Source organism: Uranotaenia lowii, chromosome 2, assembly GCF_029784155.1.
Source record: "Uranotaenia lowii strain MFRU-FL chromosome 2, ASM2978415v1, whole genome shotgun sequence".
Lineage (NCBI taxonomy): Eukaryota > Metazoa > Arthropoda > Insecta > Diptera > Culicidae > Uranotaenia > Uranotaenia lowii.
Window position 1 is genome coordinate 386,145,296 of NC_073692.1, and position 17,714 is coordinate 386,163,009.

A 17,714-nucleotide genomic window follows, 5' to 3' on the forward strand; every position below is an offset into this window, starting at 1 on the left:
CCCCAAAATCGTCTGTTTTCATCGGCCACAGGCTACCAAGTCCTCTGTATGAAAAATATCGAACACTTCAACAAGATACTGAAAATTGTCAAATACTCTTGTCCATCAGTGTATAGTTTACGGCAATATTCTTGTTTTCTTCTATCTAAGCAAATAAAAAAGACTGCATGGTGAGAGCAAGGTATTGTATGCCGTCAGCGAAACAATTATTTAATTTTTTGGAATCTTTACTTATTTATTTAATTTTCAATTTTGTTCCCCCTAGAAAATTCAAAAGAAAATGAAAAATTTAGAAGCTCAAAAGTTGAAGCTAATTTGCTCGTTATGAATTCAGGCAAAACAGGGCAAAGTAATGACAATAAAAAAAAAGTTGACTATCTTTCATTAAGTTGTTCAAAATTCTGTAGTATAAATTAGAAAAATGGTAAAAAAATTTAAACTGAATACTTCTAATAACTCAACAAAAGGTATTTGATAAACTTGGCTCAGTGAATTGCAAGTTACAGTAAGGTTTTTGAGTTTGGAGGACCTTTTTCGATTTTTTTTCCGACCTTAGGTGTGGAAACAATTTTACTTTATCCGTACTTATTTCGTATTTGTTTTTCTTTTAAGAATAGATTTCCGATCCACATACAAATCGCATTTTTTTAGATTTAGAGTCTTCATTAGTAGGATGATTCCGACCGATATTACATTTTGAAAAGGCACAAAATTTATTTTTAATGATATAAACCGAAGTATAAGTAGGAAATTTTCTTACAATTTGTTCATATTTTGTTTGGCTTGCCATTATTGTTTAAGTCTTTTTTTTCTTCACAAAGATAATTTAAAGATTTTTTGGCAACCAATTTTATAGAATCGTATGAGTGTCTGTGTATCGTAGTGAGTGAAGCCTTCCTTCTTTATAAAGGTTATTGAAGAGTTTTATAAAACTGTTTTATTTCACACAAACTCCTCATCGCAAAAGTTAAAGCGAAACGGAGATAATATGGCAAATCGAGTTAGGGACGTTTTACCCTCCATTTCCTAACATTTTTAACAGGCTTGGCAAAAGTCATCGTCATGAGGCGTGAAGCTGTGACTGTGAAGCCTCTTGGTCCGTCAAACTCAATTGACTGTTCCTTAACGACCAGTCACTTCGTCTGCCAGTCATTCATTCCCCATTCATTTGAAGCTAAAATAATAACCTATATAGTCAAGCAATCGCATTCAAACGACCGATGACGAAAAAGAAACGCATTTATTATTATTGTTGCTCCTGTCAGCAAGCCGAAGACGAAAAAGAAAAGAATTTATTATTATTGTTGCTTCTGCCAGCAAGCCCGTATTCGGTTTTTTATTGCTATTGTTGCTCTCTGCCAGCAAGTCGTTCAATTAGTTGTACCTGCCGTCAGCAGCCGATCGAAGTGTAAAGAGATTTGCCAGTCACTCTCAAGAGAAATTTTGACCATGTGTAGGAGCTTCGCCAGTCGATGATGGAGAAATGTTGATTGTTGTCGTGCTTTATCCGTCATGCGAGTAGTGAGGCTCCGTCAATTGAGAACAGTGCCAGTCGTTTGATGAAACAAAACTAGTCGGGTCAAGCGTGACGGGCGAAATTTACCATCACTGATTTTTAATATAGTTCAGAAAAAGCTTGTTTGGACTTGACATTTTTTAACCAAATGAGAACTATCTGTGTAGTTTTTTTTTTCAAGGAAGCGAATACAGGCTTTTTAAGCCACCTCACGCATCGTACAATGAAGTTACAATGAAGGCTGTTTTTCCCTTTATTTCCCTAAATTTTTCAATTAGTTGAGAAAAAAACATGTTCGGACTTGAACATTTTGAATCAAATGAGACCTATCTTGAGTGATTTTTTCCGACGAGTCAATTTATTTTTTTTTTTTTTTTACATAGCATTCCGTCTCACGACATAACTTGACGAACATAATTCCTAAAATTCACTCGGTCCATGGCAACCGTTCTCCAATTTCTCGGGCACCCCACGTTCGCCAGATCACGCTCCACTTGGTCTAACCACCTCGCTCGTTGCGCCCCCGCGTTGCAGGACAGTCGTCCGGCATTCTCGCAACACGTCCTGCCCAGCGTATCCGGCCAGCTTTCACCACCTTCTGGATACTGGGTTCGCCGTAGAGTCGCGCGAGCTCGTGGTTCATCCTTCGCCTCCACACTCCGTTCTCCTGTACGCCGCCAAAGATGGTTCTTAAAACTCGTCGCTCGAATACTCCGAGTGTACGTAGGTACTCCTCGAGCAATATCCATGTCTCGTGCCCGTAGAGAACAACCGGTCTAATGAGCGTCATATACAGGTTACACTTCGTGCGAGGGCTAAGTCTTCTCGACCGCAGTTGCTTGTGGAGTTCATAGTAGGCACGACTTCCGCTGATAATTCGCCTCCGGATCTCACGGCTGGTGTTATTGTCTGCGGTGATAGAGCCGAGATAGACAAAGTCTTCGACTATCTGCAGCTCGTCGCCGTCGATCGTGACCTTGTTATTACTGGACAAGCGGGTTCGGTCGGTCTCGGATCCGCAGGCCAGCATGTACTTCGTCTTGGACGTATTAATCATCAACCCAATCCTTCCTGCTTCGCGTTTCAGTTTGCGGTAGATCTCCTCCACCGCCGCAGATGATCTGCCGACTATATCAATGTCATCGGCAAAGCAGATAAGTTGACTGGATCTGTTGAAAATCGTGTCCCGCATTTCGCCCACCGCTCGTCGAAAAACACCTTCTAGCGCCACGTTGAACATCATGCAGGATAGACCATCACCTTGTCGAAGCCCCCTGCGCGATTCGAATGAACTCGACCCGAGATCCGCACACAGCACTGCGTTCCATCCATCGTCGCCTTGATCAGTCTGATCAGCTTCCACGAAAAGCCGTTCTCGTCCATGATTTTCCATAGCTCGTTACATTCGATCGTGTCGTATGCGGCTTTGAAATCAATGAATAGATGGTGCGTAGGGACTTGGTGTTCCCGGCATTTTTGGAGGATTCGCCGTAATGTAAATATCTGGTCCGTCGTTGACCGTCCCTCCATGAAGCCGGCCTGATGACTTCCCACGAATCTGTTTGCTTGTGGCGTTAGGCGGCGGAGTTGGATTCGGGACAACACTTTGTAGACGGCATTGAGGACAGTGATCGCTCGGTAGTTCTCACAGTCCAATTTGTCCCCCTTTTTGTAGATGGGGCATATTACCCCCTCCTTCCACTGCTCCGGTAGCTGTTCTATGTCCCAGATCCGGACTATCAACCGGTGTAGGCAATCGGCCAACTTGTCCGGGCCCATTTTGATGAGTTCAGCTGCGATGCCATCCTTCCCAGCCGACTTGTTTCTATTCAGCTGGCGAATGGCTTCCTTAACTTCACTCATCATTGGGAGTGGCCCCTTTACGTCGTTGGCTACGTCGGCGATGTACCCACCGTCTTGATCTCCTGCATGTGCGCCGTTCAGGTGTTCATCGAAGTGCTGCTTCCACCTTTTGATCACCTCACGATTGTCAAATGAAGGCTGTTTGAGCCACCGCACGTATTGTAAATGTTGTTATGGCTGTTTTCCCAACAATTTCAATTTCCCAACATTTTTAATATAGTTCAGAAAAAGCTTGTTCGAACTGGAAAATTTTGAAAAAAATGAGAAATAACTTGTGTGATTTTTTTTCCGAGGAATCGAAATAAAGCTCCATTTTCCTATATCGCACATATAGGAAAATGGAGTGATGGTTGTTTTAACCTTAATTCCCCTACATTTTTTAAATGCTCAGAAAAAGCACGTTCTGACTTGAGCTGTTGGCACGGCACGCTGAACTCGAGTCCTCGGCGTACCTGCTGACCTCGTTTGTGCTGGATGCACGATGTAGACACGTGACTGCTGCGGATCAGCGGAATGCCTACTCTGGTATTTTGGTCGAATCGGGATATTCAAATACGGATTTGACGGGATTGAAAATACGGAAATTCGGGCATACATGAATCTTCCGTCTTCAGGGATTCTCACCGGAAGTTCATAACCAAATCTCGAAGTCCTGGTAGTTCTCTATACACACACTCGGTTGTTTGAGACGCAATTCACCGTAATATCATGGGTTCTACGTACGGAATACTACTCAGGATTAAAGAGTACGGATATTAGCCCAATTGCGCGGTGACTTTGTGGCTACGTATAGTACTCGCTTGACGACTAAACATCCAATGGCCGTTTTTTTACAATTTCCCAATTCTCGTACCCGGCCATTGACCTTTCCTCCCCCTGTATCCCTTTCGTCTTCTTTCCCTTCAGCAACCCAGTTTTCTCATCATGACAGGTGCTGACATCTGTTGTTTTCTGCCAACATTCATCCTAACTTATGTTGACTGGCTGCGTCCGGGTTGTTTCCTTTACTTTGGGGTTTAAAGGTCGGTCCGTTTCACTCTCCACTAAACCAACAGCACTCCTTCGACATTTAATCTGACGCGACGAATCCTAATAATGTTGACTAGTAAACTTCACGTGGTTACAGAACATACTTTTTTCTTAGCTAATTGAAAAATGTAGAGGAATTGAGGGTAAAAACAGCCATAACTCCATTTTACGATGCGTGCGGTGGCTCAAACAGTCTTAATTTGATTGCTCGCGAAAAAACACACAAGATAGGTCTATTTTTGTTCAAAATGTTCTACTCCAAATCATTGTTTTTCTGGATTGTTTACAAAATATAGGGGATTTAAAGGGTGCCCACGATGAAATTACTCTATCTTTTTAACCGTTGAGTAGAATTAAATAAAAATTAGGGTAGATTTAGTTCATAATGCATTATTTACATCCTTCAAGTTTTAAAGTCCGGTGATCAAAACTTTCGAAAATGGAGTCAAACGAACAGCTCGTGCGTGATAAAATTTTGCGCATTCCTCACGGGATCAAGAATCTCTCGCATCGCTCCATCGCTAAAACGTTGGGAATCGTTAATTCCACGGTGTCGCGAGTGATTAAGCGGTTCAAGGAATGATTGACCACCGATCGGAAGCCCAGAAGCGAAGAAAAAATCATTCCGTACAATACCAAAAATCACAACCGCGTAATTGGGGCCTTCAACCGAAACCCGAACGCCCCCGCTGGGCTTCGAACGTTCAAGATACAAAAGGCCTCTTATCGCGACCAAAAGCAGAACAAGTCCGCAAAAACCCGTGCCAGGAAGTTGTACCTCAACATGCTGACGAAAGTTGAAGGCTGCATCATGGACGAGAAAACATATGTGAAGGCCGACTTTAAACAAATCCCCGACAACCTGTTTTTCACGGCTAATGATAAGTTCAGCGTTCCGGAGCATATCCAAATTTGCGAATAAATTCCTGGTTTGGCAAGCCATCTGCACGTGCGGGAAGCGGAGTGCAACTTTCGTGACCCAGGACACGATGAACGGACGTATGTACATGAAAGAGTGCCTCCAGAAGCGGCTGTTTCTCTCCTGAAGGCTCACAACGTCTCAACAATCTTCTGGTCGGATTTGGCCTCATGCCACTATTCCAAAGACGTGCTGAAGTGGTATGCGGACAATAAGGTCAATTTCGAGCCGAAAATATTCAACCCTCCCAACACTCCGGAGCTCCGCCCCATCGAGAAGTACTGGGCGATTATGAAGCAGCACCTTCTTAAACGACCTAAGGTAGTAAAGACAGTCGAGGAACTGAAGAAAGTATGAGTTTATATACAAAAAAAAACGGTTTATTTACAGGTTGTGCAGAATCGTATGGTCAGGATTAAGGCCAAGGTGCGGGCATTTGCGTATGGACTGTAAATGGATTACGAGTAAAATGGTGAATTAAAGTTTAATAGTTATTTTTCAATCACTGGAAATTTGATGGTAATCGGATGAAAACTCGAATTTTGCGAATCAATTTTGTGTGTGGCAATTTCATCGTGGACACCCTTTAGGGGTCAAAAAGGCGTTCTCCGTTCGGAAGCTCGTGCGGCGTATGAAACTATATTCCATCGATTCTCCGGACATTTTCACTAAAGGAAAGTATATTTTCATAGATTTGGTTCATGTAGGACGGAAACATAGTTCAATCCGTATTGAAGGACAATAATATATGTTCCCATTTAAATACGTTCGACATCAACCGCTATGTATGTCTTTCAAAAAGTACTATAATTTGCTTACAAAACCTATCGTAGTTATAAAATATTGTATCTGAACAAAATTTAAAAAAAAACTCAATTCCTAGAGAAAGATTATCGAATGCAAACCCGAAGCGATTATCTTTCCCCCCACCAAGAATAGCTCACTGATACCGGAATTGCACGAAAAATGAGGCATTTCTCAAACTAATGTGTTCGAATCTCCAATAACGGATCGTCTAATTGTGCGGTCAAAATATAGCAACAGCGAACACGTGCCCTTCCTTATTACTAACGGGCCGCCCGGTCGTTATCCGGACGAACCATTGGACCGGGAAATCAGATTTGTGTTGTACCTAGAGGTAGTCATAATGAGAGCGCGAGTGATCAAATTTCGATTCCAAATCAAGTAGCAACAGCAGGACCAAATGCTGACGGATGAATGGATGGATGGATGGGAAAAATAATCACTGCAACCAACTGTGGTGAGAAGGTAGGTATTTTGGACTGGATAGGTATGAGGAGAGGAGATACTTTCTGATGGGGAATGCATTCCAAATTTGACCTGGCAACATTCCAGCGGTCATTCAGTGGACTTCTGCTGGCTGTTGCCTTGTTTGTCGATGTTATTTGGAAGGAATCAGCTACATACAAAATTGGGAACCAAACAAACCGAGGGTTTAAAATTTCGCGATTTTAATGAACCACTCATACACCCAAACACACATCTACCTCTTCAAATAAATCAGTATTATTTTTATGAGTTCGAAACATGGCGGCAGCGGAAGTTTGATTTTTGGTTTGGTTTCCATTCAATCGGAATCGGAATGGTTGCGCATTGGGGAGCCATTAAAGGGCGAACACGAAATTATTGCGACACCGAAAATGTCATGCCAATTGTCTTATAATGTTTAGAATCAAACCAAAATTTTAGGGTAGTTTTATACATATTTACTTCAAAAATCAAAAGAAAAGTTATTCGATGGAGCCTTGAGTGTAAAATTGAACGCATTTTCGCTTGATGCCCTCCATCAAAGTCTTTACAGTCTCATCCGGTACCAGTTTTTCAGTTTTTTTTTCATTTTTTTAACATGTCCTTCTCGTCTTTGACTGTCTTCTTGCTCTTCCGAAGTTCCCGCTTCATTTTTGCCCAGAACTGCTCCACAGGGCGCAATTGTGGACTGTTTGGCGGGTTCATGTCCTTTGGAACAAAATGGACATAATTGGCCTCATACCACTCCAGGACACTTTTAGAATAGTGGCATGATGCCAAATCTGGCCAAAATAGCGCAGCTTTGTTGTGTTGCTGCAAGAACGGCAAAAGGCATTTCTTGAGGCACTCAGATTTGTAGATCTCGCCATCTACTGTGCCCTTTGTCACGAAAGGCTCACTCCTCAGTCCGCAAAAGCTGATGGCCTGCCAAACGAGATATTTGGAGGCAAACCTCGACATTTTCTTCTTCTTAAATTTGTCGTCCACATCGAACTTGCTCTTGCTGGTGAAAAACTCCAACCCCGGAATTTGCTTAAAATCGGCTTTTATGTACGTTTCGTCGTCCATCCCACAGCAGCCATATTTTGTCAGCTTCTTATCGTAGAGCTTCCGTGTCCGAGTTTCAATTGTTGCCGATCATCGCGGTTTGGGAAGTTCTGCAGCTTGTATGTATGTAGTCCAGCTCTCTTCTTTGCATTCTGGACGTAGCTCTGCGACATGCCGATCTTTTTAGCCAGACCACGGCTTGAGACGTTGCAATTTGCTTTAATCATCCGCTTCACATTTCCCTCCGTCTTTTTGTTCTCTGGTCCCGGTTTTCTTCCAGCTCTTTTGTCGTAGTCCAACGTCAACAGCTCCTGGAACCGCTTCAGCTCTGGAGACGGCTGAATGATTAATGTTTAACATTTTTCCAAACTGCCGGTGCGACAGGTCAGGAAATTCCAGTTGTTTGAAAAGAATTTGTTCTCTCGACTCGCGTTGGTTCAACTCCATTTTCGTTAATTCGAAAAACACGACTTCGAGTTTGACTGCATGTAAACAATACACATCAATGAGAAGGTGTGCAAAATTTGGCTGATTTTTACCCATTGGTAAAAAAATTATGCCCTGTTTAATGTGTCGCAATAATTTCGTGTTCGCCCTTTACGTGGACGATAGGTCGTTTTACACATTACATACAACAGAATTAGACATCGTAACAACAAAGCTCAGCAATTTTATTTATTAGTTATTGCTTTCAAAAGAGCCCTATAATTTCTCATAAGCTATACTGCCGTTCTAAGCAAGATTGTCCCTTGTGGAAAACGTGCAAACGAGAAAAACGCGATTGAAATATCAGCTATATTTCCAATTTTTCTCTCAAACTAAAAAATCACCGACTGTTTTTTCGTAGTGAACAGTTCAAGTTAATCATTTTACAATGTTTTCTGCCAAAAAAAATAACATTTCCTACAAAAAAAAACAGCAAATTAGAGCCAAAAATGCTCCGTGTGACACTTTTGCGTAAAATCAGAACGCATGCCGATGCTGGTTCTACGAAAAACTGTCACACGGCTACAATTTTTCTATCATTTTAAAAGCCCAAAAACTCATGCTAAACCGTAATTTGAGAAATACGTTCCTCTTTTTTTATAAAAATGTATAGTTGAGTATGGATCCTGTAAGTAGTGCCTACCGAAAAGTGTTTAGTGAAAATTTCTCTGAATAAAACACTTAAGGCTTCTCGCTGCTCCTCTGCCCTCTGTTTTAGTGTTCTTTTCAGTGAATAACATCAAATTCAACAGTTTGAACTCATCTTAAGACAACTTTTTGATAAAATTTGCATTTTTCATAGAATTTTCTCTAGTGTGACATTCTTGCGTAGAACTATCAACATAGTGACAACCACCTTGATGAAAATTTCGTATATGTTCAGAACAAAGTATACTTGTTTGTGTTTTTATTCGAAAGTTAACACTAAAAGAGACCGTTTCCAGCAAAAAAGTGAAAATGACCCAAAAGTCACATGGGACATTCTTGCTTAGAACGGCAGTATACCGCATAATAAAATCAAATCTATCAGATGATTTTTGTAACCTGTCTTGCTTCGGTGAATAAATGAGTTTGTTATTTGAAATTTGAGAAAAAATATCACAAGATAATGGCATCTTGTAGCTGCCGCGCCATCAATAACACTATAGACTACTATCTCGGCCTTGGCGACCTTTTTCCAAACATTTACTAGTTCCAAGAACCAGCTCATTCTTTGAAGTTTCCTGTGTCCCTTGCGTTGGTTGCAAAACCTGACACTAATGACACTAAACACAAGACAGCACAAGCATCTCATAAGGTGACGTCTCCGGTCAGCTTCATGCACAACAACACATGTAGGACCCGTGATGTGCTTCTCGAGGACCAGAGACGACGTTTCAAGTTTTATGTTTATGGAGATTCGAAAGAATACTGCTGGATGAATATTTCCGATTTTTTTTCTATCTCGCTCTCGCTCCTCTCAATTACATGTGTTGGGGACAAGGCCAGGGCAGCTTTTCGAGGGCAAGCTGAAACCTTTTTGAAATCGAACCTTTCTCAAGCGGATCAATTTTCACATTATTTTAATTGATAATCATCGTCGGACAGCAACAAACATGCCCAAGCTTACACGGGCCGGATCGATCTCCCATCCTACCGAATGCTGACTGACTGACTGACGGTATCTGACTAACATGACATGTGATGCCGGCCGTTCGAAGCTGATGCTGCACTTTGAACACGGATCCCAAAATTGGGGCCCACGAGTCCGCCCCCTCCTCATCGGGAAGTCAACTGGCTGACCGGACCTGATTTTTTTCTGGACTGTTGTCTGAATATTACTGCGATATGATTAGTGAGTATCCTGAGCAGGAGATGTACTCCAATACAGTAGTATTTCGATTTTATCACGGTCAAAAAAAATTTGGCGATACCGTGAATTTGTCGTAAAAAATGTATTTTTATTGTCTTTAATCAATAATTTCTAATGTTTTCAGTAGTGAAAACTTGTTTTGTATCAGTAAATTTTTAACATGAGATGTAATTATCAAAGTTTACTAAACACAAAGGATCGATTTCAGTTAAAATTATTCTTGTCTATAGCAATTTTGAGAATTTTTTTATTGAAATAAAACCATGAAGAATACCAATTTGATAGTGTGCATCTTATCAATGTAAATAACTTTGTTTTTATGGAAATTTGACAGTCGTTATCTCTTATAACCATTTTGAAAAAGAATTAAAAAAAAACTGCATCTAAAAATTATTTTCTGCAAATTTTAAATTTGAATATTTTGATCTTCACACCTTTGATTAACTGAATAGAGTACCTTTTCGAAAAATATTTTAAAATTTGCTCAACTTAGACTTTTAAAGTGTGTTTCTCGAATTTTGCTTCATGGACAGATAGTCCTTCTTTCCTGCCCAATCGGGATTGCGCACGCCACCCTTTCAAATATACAAATTAAAAAAAGAAATCAGAGACACTTATCTCTTTTAAAAAACGCTTAAATTCACCCACATTTTATTTTTTTTTTAAGTATGTCTTTAATCGTACCAATTCATCATTACATTTATATTACATTATTACATTAAATTAGGTGTTCATTTCAATAATGAACTGTCCAGAGCCCTATAGTTTACTAATCACTAAAATTTATCTATTCGACTTAAATTTGCTGACCACATTCAAGTATTTTTTTTGTAGGAGAATATCCTGTAATGTCAAAAATATTTTAAACTTACAACTAGAAACTAAAATATCCTAAAATTAAACTAATTGTAGAGAGAACGAATCTCTGCGTTGGAAGACTGCATCGATTCGCCTCTGAAGTTGGAGATGATTTTGTTGGCCATCTCTTCGGATTCAATGCCCGCAATCCGATGAAGATCTTCGGTACTGTGCCAAGGTGGAAGCCGCAAAATCATTTTCAGAACCTTGTTCTGAAACCTCTGGATGCCTTTCTATCAACAGCAAATAATCTTCTACCTTTTCCTTCTGGTACATCAGGAAGATCAGAAGTCAAGATATTGTATAAAATTGGCCCAAGTATACTGCCCTGAGGGACACCAGCTCTAATGGGTGTTCTTTCAGAGCATGAATTTTGATAGCTTACTTGTAAGGCTCGGCTAGTCAAATAATTTTGAATAATTTTGATGAGATATAAAGGAAAATCAAATCGAGCTAATTTAGCTCCTAAACCTTTGTGCCAAACGCTGTCAAATGCTTTTTCAATATCTAGAAGAGCAAACCAGTTGAAAATAACCTTCAGATTTGCTAGCGTTAATCATATTAGTTACACTCAAAAGTTGATGTGTAGTAGAATGTCCATGAGGAAAACCAAATTGTTCATCAGGGAAAATAGAATTCTTATTAATGTGAATCATCATTCTATTCAAAATAACTTTCTCAAATAGTTTACTTAAAAAAGGAAGCAAACTAATTGGTCGATAACTTGAAGGCTCCGGAACATTTTTTCCAGGTTTCAAAATTGAAGTTTTTTCCATTTATTGGGAAAATAAGCCAAGTGAAAACATTTATTGAATATTTTAACTAAAAAATTTAAAGTGCTTTCAGGCATCTATTTAATAAGAATATAGAAAATCCCATCTTCCCCCGGAGCTTTCATATTTTTAAATTTTTTGAAAATCAATTTAAGTTCATCAATATTTGTCTCACAGGAACTTTCTAATACATTTTGCTTAGAAAGAATATCATCAAATTCTAGGGAAATTTGAGCATCAATTGGACTTACAATGTTTAAATTAAAATCATGAGCAGACTCAAATTGTTGGGCTAATTTTTGAGCTTTTTCTGCGTTAGTTAAAAGAAGTTTATCCCCATCTTTCAAAGTAGGAATTGGCTTCTGGGGCTTTCTCAGAATTTTAGTTAATTTCCAAAACGACTTTGAGTAGGGTTAAGCGTAAAGGGAATGTTGCGGGTAGATTCAAGTTTGTTTTCGCAGATAAATTAGCTCGTAAGTTGATGATTTGGCAAAGGGATCTGTAGTTGTGGAAAGAAGACTAAGATTTTCATCACTGGGGACACAATGAATCTGGGCAGATTTGCAGAATCCGGGCAAATTTGAGAATTCTTCAAGAAAAATCAAGAAGAGAAAAAACTCGAAAAGTTTTCATTTTTTTAATCAACACACATCAGCAAGTTTATTTGGAAAAACTTTTAAAATAAAATTGTTTTGGACGAAAAATGCAAATAAATGCAAATAAAGTTAAAACATTCGGGCAATCTTGGCAGTCTTAGTATGTCGTAATTCGATATCCGAGACTAAGGACTGTACCCAAAATTCATGCACTATCTTCTTTTTTGAATAACTTCTGATAGCGTTTTTTGAGTACAATCTTCAAATATCTATCAACAGTATCAACAAGTGATTTTTTTTTTATTTGTAAAATTAGTAAAATTGTGGACCTGGGATAAGATTTTCAGGTTTTGAGCATAGTTTTGAGTCGAGATTGTTACTCTTGCTAGATTCATTTTAGTTGTTTATCAAAATTTTTATAAGACTTTTAAATTTGAAGTTTAGAGAAGAACATTTAGCTTGACATATTGACCCCATGGACGGCCATGTGCCCCAATATGTCTAGGCACGATTTCAAATGAACAGTATAAACACAATTTAGGAGAAAATTAATTCTTTTTTTCTCTTTTATGTTTTCTATAAGTCTTCAGCACAGACTGATTTGCAAACTGGTGTAAGAACGCATGATTTTCCAGTCCAAAGTTTTGTCCACCGGACCCAGTTTCCGCCCATTTTTTTTTTTTTTGTCCACGAAGCTGCTTTCCTCTCCATTCTTCTGAATCGAATTTCAGACCACTCCAATAATTACTTCTTCCATTTTCGCCAACTGACTAAGCGAAATGTAGGGGAAAATACACCATTTGTGCGAGATATTTTTACTCTTTTTCAGAAAATACGAAACACGATACACAGAGTTTTCTTTTAAACTGTAAACAACAACACTCAGCTGAAATAAGCTGTTTAAACGTTATTTGGAATAAGCAAAGTTGTATCAAAATCGTGCTTTGACATAATGGTAAAGAGTGATACTGTAAAAATTTGGTCAATATCAACTTGACGTATTTCTTTCAATTTTGCATTTAAAAAACCTGAACACCCCTTATTTTGAAGGTGTGTGTGTGTGTGTGTGTGTGTGTGTGTGTGTGTGTGTGTGTGTGTGTGTGTGTGTGTGTGTGTGTGTGTGTGTGTGTGTTTGTGTGTGTGTGTGTGTGTGTGTGTGTGTGTGTGTGTGTGTGTGTGTGTGTGTGTGTGTGTGTGTGTGTGTGTGTGTGTGTGTGTGTGTGTGTGTGTGTGTGTGTGTGAGTGTGTGTGTGTGTATGTGTGTATGTGTGTGTGTGTGTGTGTGTGTGTGTGTGTGTGTGTGTGTGTGTGTGTGTGTGTGTGTGTGTGTGTGTGTGTGTGTGTGTGTGTGTGTGTGTGTGTGTGTATAATGTTGCTCCTATTATGATTTTGAAACTCACTCTTCAGTTCCAAGGAAGAAAAGCGGCGTATCAAAATTTAGCTCGCGCATCGCGAAAATCCGAGCTACTCGCACGCAAAGCTGGCAAAATCGCTAAAAGTTGCCAAATCAACCGTTACAAATATAATTAAAGTGTTTGGGGAACGTTTGTCAACAGCCAGGAAGTCTGGATCGGGGGGAAATCGAAAACCGGAAGCCGCTGAGACGACGAAGAGAGTTGCCGGTTGTTTCAAGCGAAACCCATACTCTCTCTCCGAGATGCCGCAAATAAGCTGGGTGTATCGTCTACAACCGTGCATCGAGCCAAAAAACGAGCCGGACTACCGACTTACAAGAAGGTAGTGACTTCAAATCGCGATAATCAACAAAATACGACGGCCAAAGCGCAATCCCGGAGGCTGTACACGACGATGCTGGCGAAGTTTGACTGCGTGGTTATGGACGACGAAACCTACGTCAAAGCCGACTACAAGCAGCTTCCGGGACAGGATTTTTTTACGGCAAAAGGAAGGAGAAAGGTAGCAGATATTTTCAAGCACATGAAACTGTCAAAGTTCGCGAAGAAATATCTGGTTTGGCAAGCCATCTGGACCTGTGGCTTGAAATGTAGCATTTTTATAGCTTCCGGGACTGTCAACCAAGAAATTTACGTAAAAGAGTGTTTGAATAAACGTCTTCTGCCTTTCCTGAAGAAACACGGTTGTCCCGTACTGTTTTGGCCGGATTTGGCATTACGGTAAAAAGGCCATGGAGTGGTACGCCGCCAACAACGTGCAGGTGGTTCAAAAGGACAAGAACCCTCCCAACACGCCAGAGCTCCGCCCAATTGAGAAATACTGGGCTATTGTCAAGCGGAACCTAAAGAAGACCAAAAAAACTGCTAAGGACGAGCAGCAGTTCAAGGCAAACTGGCTTTCTGCAGCGAAGAAGCTGGGCAAGGTGGCTGTACAAAATCTGATGGCAGGGGTTGAGCGTAAGGCCCGGCAATTCGGATTTGGAAAAGCGGAAGCATAACTGAAAATTTTGCCTTAATTTTATACTAATTAAACTTGAAAAAGAAATTTAATTTGATTTTTTTAATAAACGATTTCACCGATTTACACGCGTTTTCCCTTGACCAAATTTTGACCGTATCACCCTTTACACCCTATATATTTAGAATAATATAACCTTTTTGGTCGGGATTTTTCAAATGTTCGATCTAAAATATCTCGATTTTTATTATATTGTAAAACAAAGATTGTATACAAGTTTGTTCCAAGCTTTTTTGCAATGTGTTCCAATTTATTGCAAATTCGCTTTATTTTTCATCATCCCCCCATGTGATGTTTCAACTCTAAGTGACAAGTGAAGAATTTCAATTTTCTCTGGCATAATCATTTAGAATATTGGATAAAATAAGTATTTTCCCTTGTTTGCGCATTTACCCCCCGTCACCCCTATCATCTCCTGGCAAATGCGTTTCCCTTGGTTTAAATCTGTTATCCCAGTTGATGATGTCTAAGATTTATTCTCGAAACCTCATGGATTGTGTTTCAAATATCACATTTATTAGAATTCGATGGAATAGGATAAAGTAGAAGGCTAATGGGGCTTCCGTCCGACAAATCATCTCAGTTGAAACACTTCAAAATTACCTTGCCTATCGAGCAGCTTCACCAGCAGCGGACTCTTGGAACTCTCCCTGGAACTGTCCTTCTCGGAAGTTGAACTATCCCCATGAAGATGCTGTTGCTGCTGCTGCTGCTGTTGCTGATTGGAGTGTAAATTAACACCGTTTCTGATGCCGCTGGAGCTGCTTCCGCTAATACTGGCAGTTTTACTATTGTTACCATTGTTGTGCCCACCATCAGACCCGGAAGCAACAACGGCCTTGGCTAACGATGCCGGGGAAACTACACCTGCTGCAGCAACACTATCGCCGGAACCGGATTTCGCAACTCCCACCACCAGGAGCTGTTGCTCCCCGGAATTATGCTGCTGCAACATATTAAATTGCTTCGCCTTGCCGCCTTGCTGCAGCGTTGCCTTCGTTCCGAGGAGGTTGTGGTGCTGCTGCTGCTTGGATTTCAGCAGCGAATCCTTGGCAAGTTTCGAGGGTTCTGGCTTGGCGGCACTGCTACTGCTACTAGCAGCAGAGGCAGTGGCCAGTGAAGAAGATGACGACGACGACACCGGAGTGATATCGATACGGTGATCCGTTGAGCTACTGTTGTTGTTGTTGTTGTTGTTATTCTCGCTGCTACCCAATCCTCCCCCACTTGCGCTTCCACCATACCCATACCAGCCAAGGATGTCGTTCATGGCAGTTTCAGCAAAGTCCTGTTGCGAAAAGATAGAGAAACAGAAAGGAGATATGAAACAGTGAACCTGAGCCTTTGCCGTGCTGCTTTGTTAGCTTAGTATCATCATCATCATCATGTCGTCGTTATCATCAGCAACATCATCCTCAACGCCGTCATGAAAATCATCAAATCGGTATCAGACAACCACCGGCAGCCCGAGAGCTGAAAAATGATATTTTCCGAAGTGAAGTCATTATTTTATTAAAATCCATGATACTGAACCGATATCGGTTTACGAGAGTTCTCAGTATCGAAAAGAGGATACGCACGATGTACTCGGTACGGAAACTGTGAGATGCCCTCCTCAAGAATTTCGTTTGAAACAGCTTAGTTCTACAAAAAGAGTATCGGGAACAAAAAATTGTAATGGTATCGTGGCTTAATCATAATCCCAAGCTTGCTTGGAAACAAAATATTTCATCGAAAATGTTAAAAAAAGGTACCTATGAAATCTTATGCAAGCTAAAATTGATCCTACGTCTAGTACAACGTCCCAAACCAAATTTTTGCCAGATCGAGCCTCGGGAAGGGGTCGCTCAACGAGCCTGAGGTTTGTACGGGATTTTGAGACGTTTTGTTCGGGAGGAACATATAGAACCAGTTTTTCATCAATAACTTTGGTCTCCTCTGGTCGATTTATTTTGAATTTTTTTTCTAAAGCGTAAAATATGACAAAAATTTCATCCGAAGACCGCATTTCGATTAGAGTTTAGATAAAAAAAACTTATCAAGCTTCAAAATGGGCAAACTTTTCTTAGAGTAACATTCATCAACAGGTGTGCCAACATTTTTTTTTCAAAAATCAGAGAACTCACTCATTTTAAGCGGATTTGTGCCAACGTAAGAACTTAACTGCACAATTACACACGACGTATTACAGGACACGACACTTGACGTTCTTACAAACGGAAAAAGGATTCAAAATTACCTTTTTTGTCGACCGGTTTCGGGCTCGATGTTGCCCATCTACAGGACGATGTCCGACTGATCACACGAAGAAATTACTAGCAGGATCATACTACGAGTGTCGTAGTATTCGTCGAAAGAAGGTTCCTTTATGAGATTTTCCTTTTGGTGAAGGTGAAAAGCGGCGACATAATTGGTGGGTCATCTTCGTTCATTAGCGGTTTTTCGGAAGTACTAATAAACATCGACTCCCAAGCGTTCAAATGTGAGGCTTTTCTTACGCATTTCCTATAGATCACTTTTTGCGAAAAAGTAGCTAAAAAACCGTGCCGTTCAAAAAAGGGTCAAAATGATGCTGAAAGCGTCATAGCAAATTTGAAAAAGCATGAAGTTGTCTACTCCCGCGCAGACAAAGGCAATGCGGTCGTCATCATGGACAAACATGATTACGACAACAGAGTTCGAGACATGATAGTCAATGGCCCATATGAAGAATTTATTTTCAAAAATGGTAAACCAAAAGATCCACTCAATACGATGATAGAGGAAGCTAACGCCGTAAGACAGAAAGTCGCCCTCCTGATGGGGGATACCAAATTAGAAAGAAAATTTCTTGTTCCGAACCCGAAAGTCGCTTCTCTCTATTGCTTGCCGAAAATCCATAAAAACCCGATAGCTATGAGACCCATCTCTTCAAATATAAATACACCTACGGAAAAAATGGCAGCATGGTTGGTTGAAGAAATGAAAAAGTACCCTGTGAAGCATGGTAAGAGTGTAAAAAATTCAGTGGAACTGGTCGAGCGCCTAAAAGGATTTAAAGTGCGTCGAGGCGAAATATTAGTTTCTTTCGATG

General features: G+C 40.3%; 1 protein-coding gene across 3 annotated transcripts in view; it reads right to left on the reverse strand.

The window, feature by feature from the left end:
* LOC129743894 (sine oculis-binding protein homolog B) overlaps window positions 1-17,714 on the reverse strand; it is a 131,125-nt gene that overhangs the window by 9,488 nt on the left and 103,923 nt on the right. For all 3 annotated transcript variants that reach the window (XM_055736128.1, XM_055736126.1, XM_055736127.1), the window contains one exon: window positions 15,245-15,929. In XM_055736128.1, coding sequence (XP_055592103.1) covers window positions 15,245-15,929 — 685 coding nt within the window. The remainder of the gene's footprint in view (window positions 1-15,244; window positions 15,930-17,714) is intronic.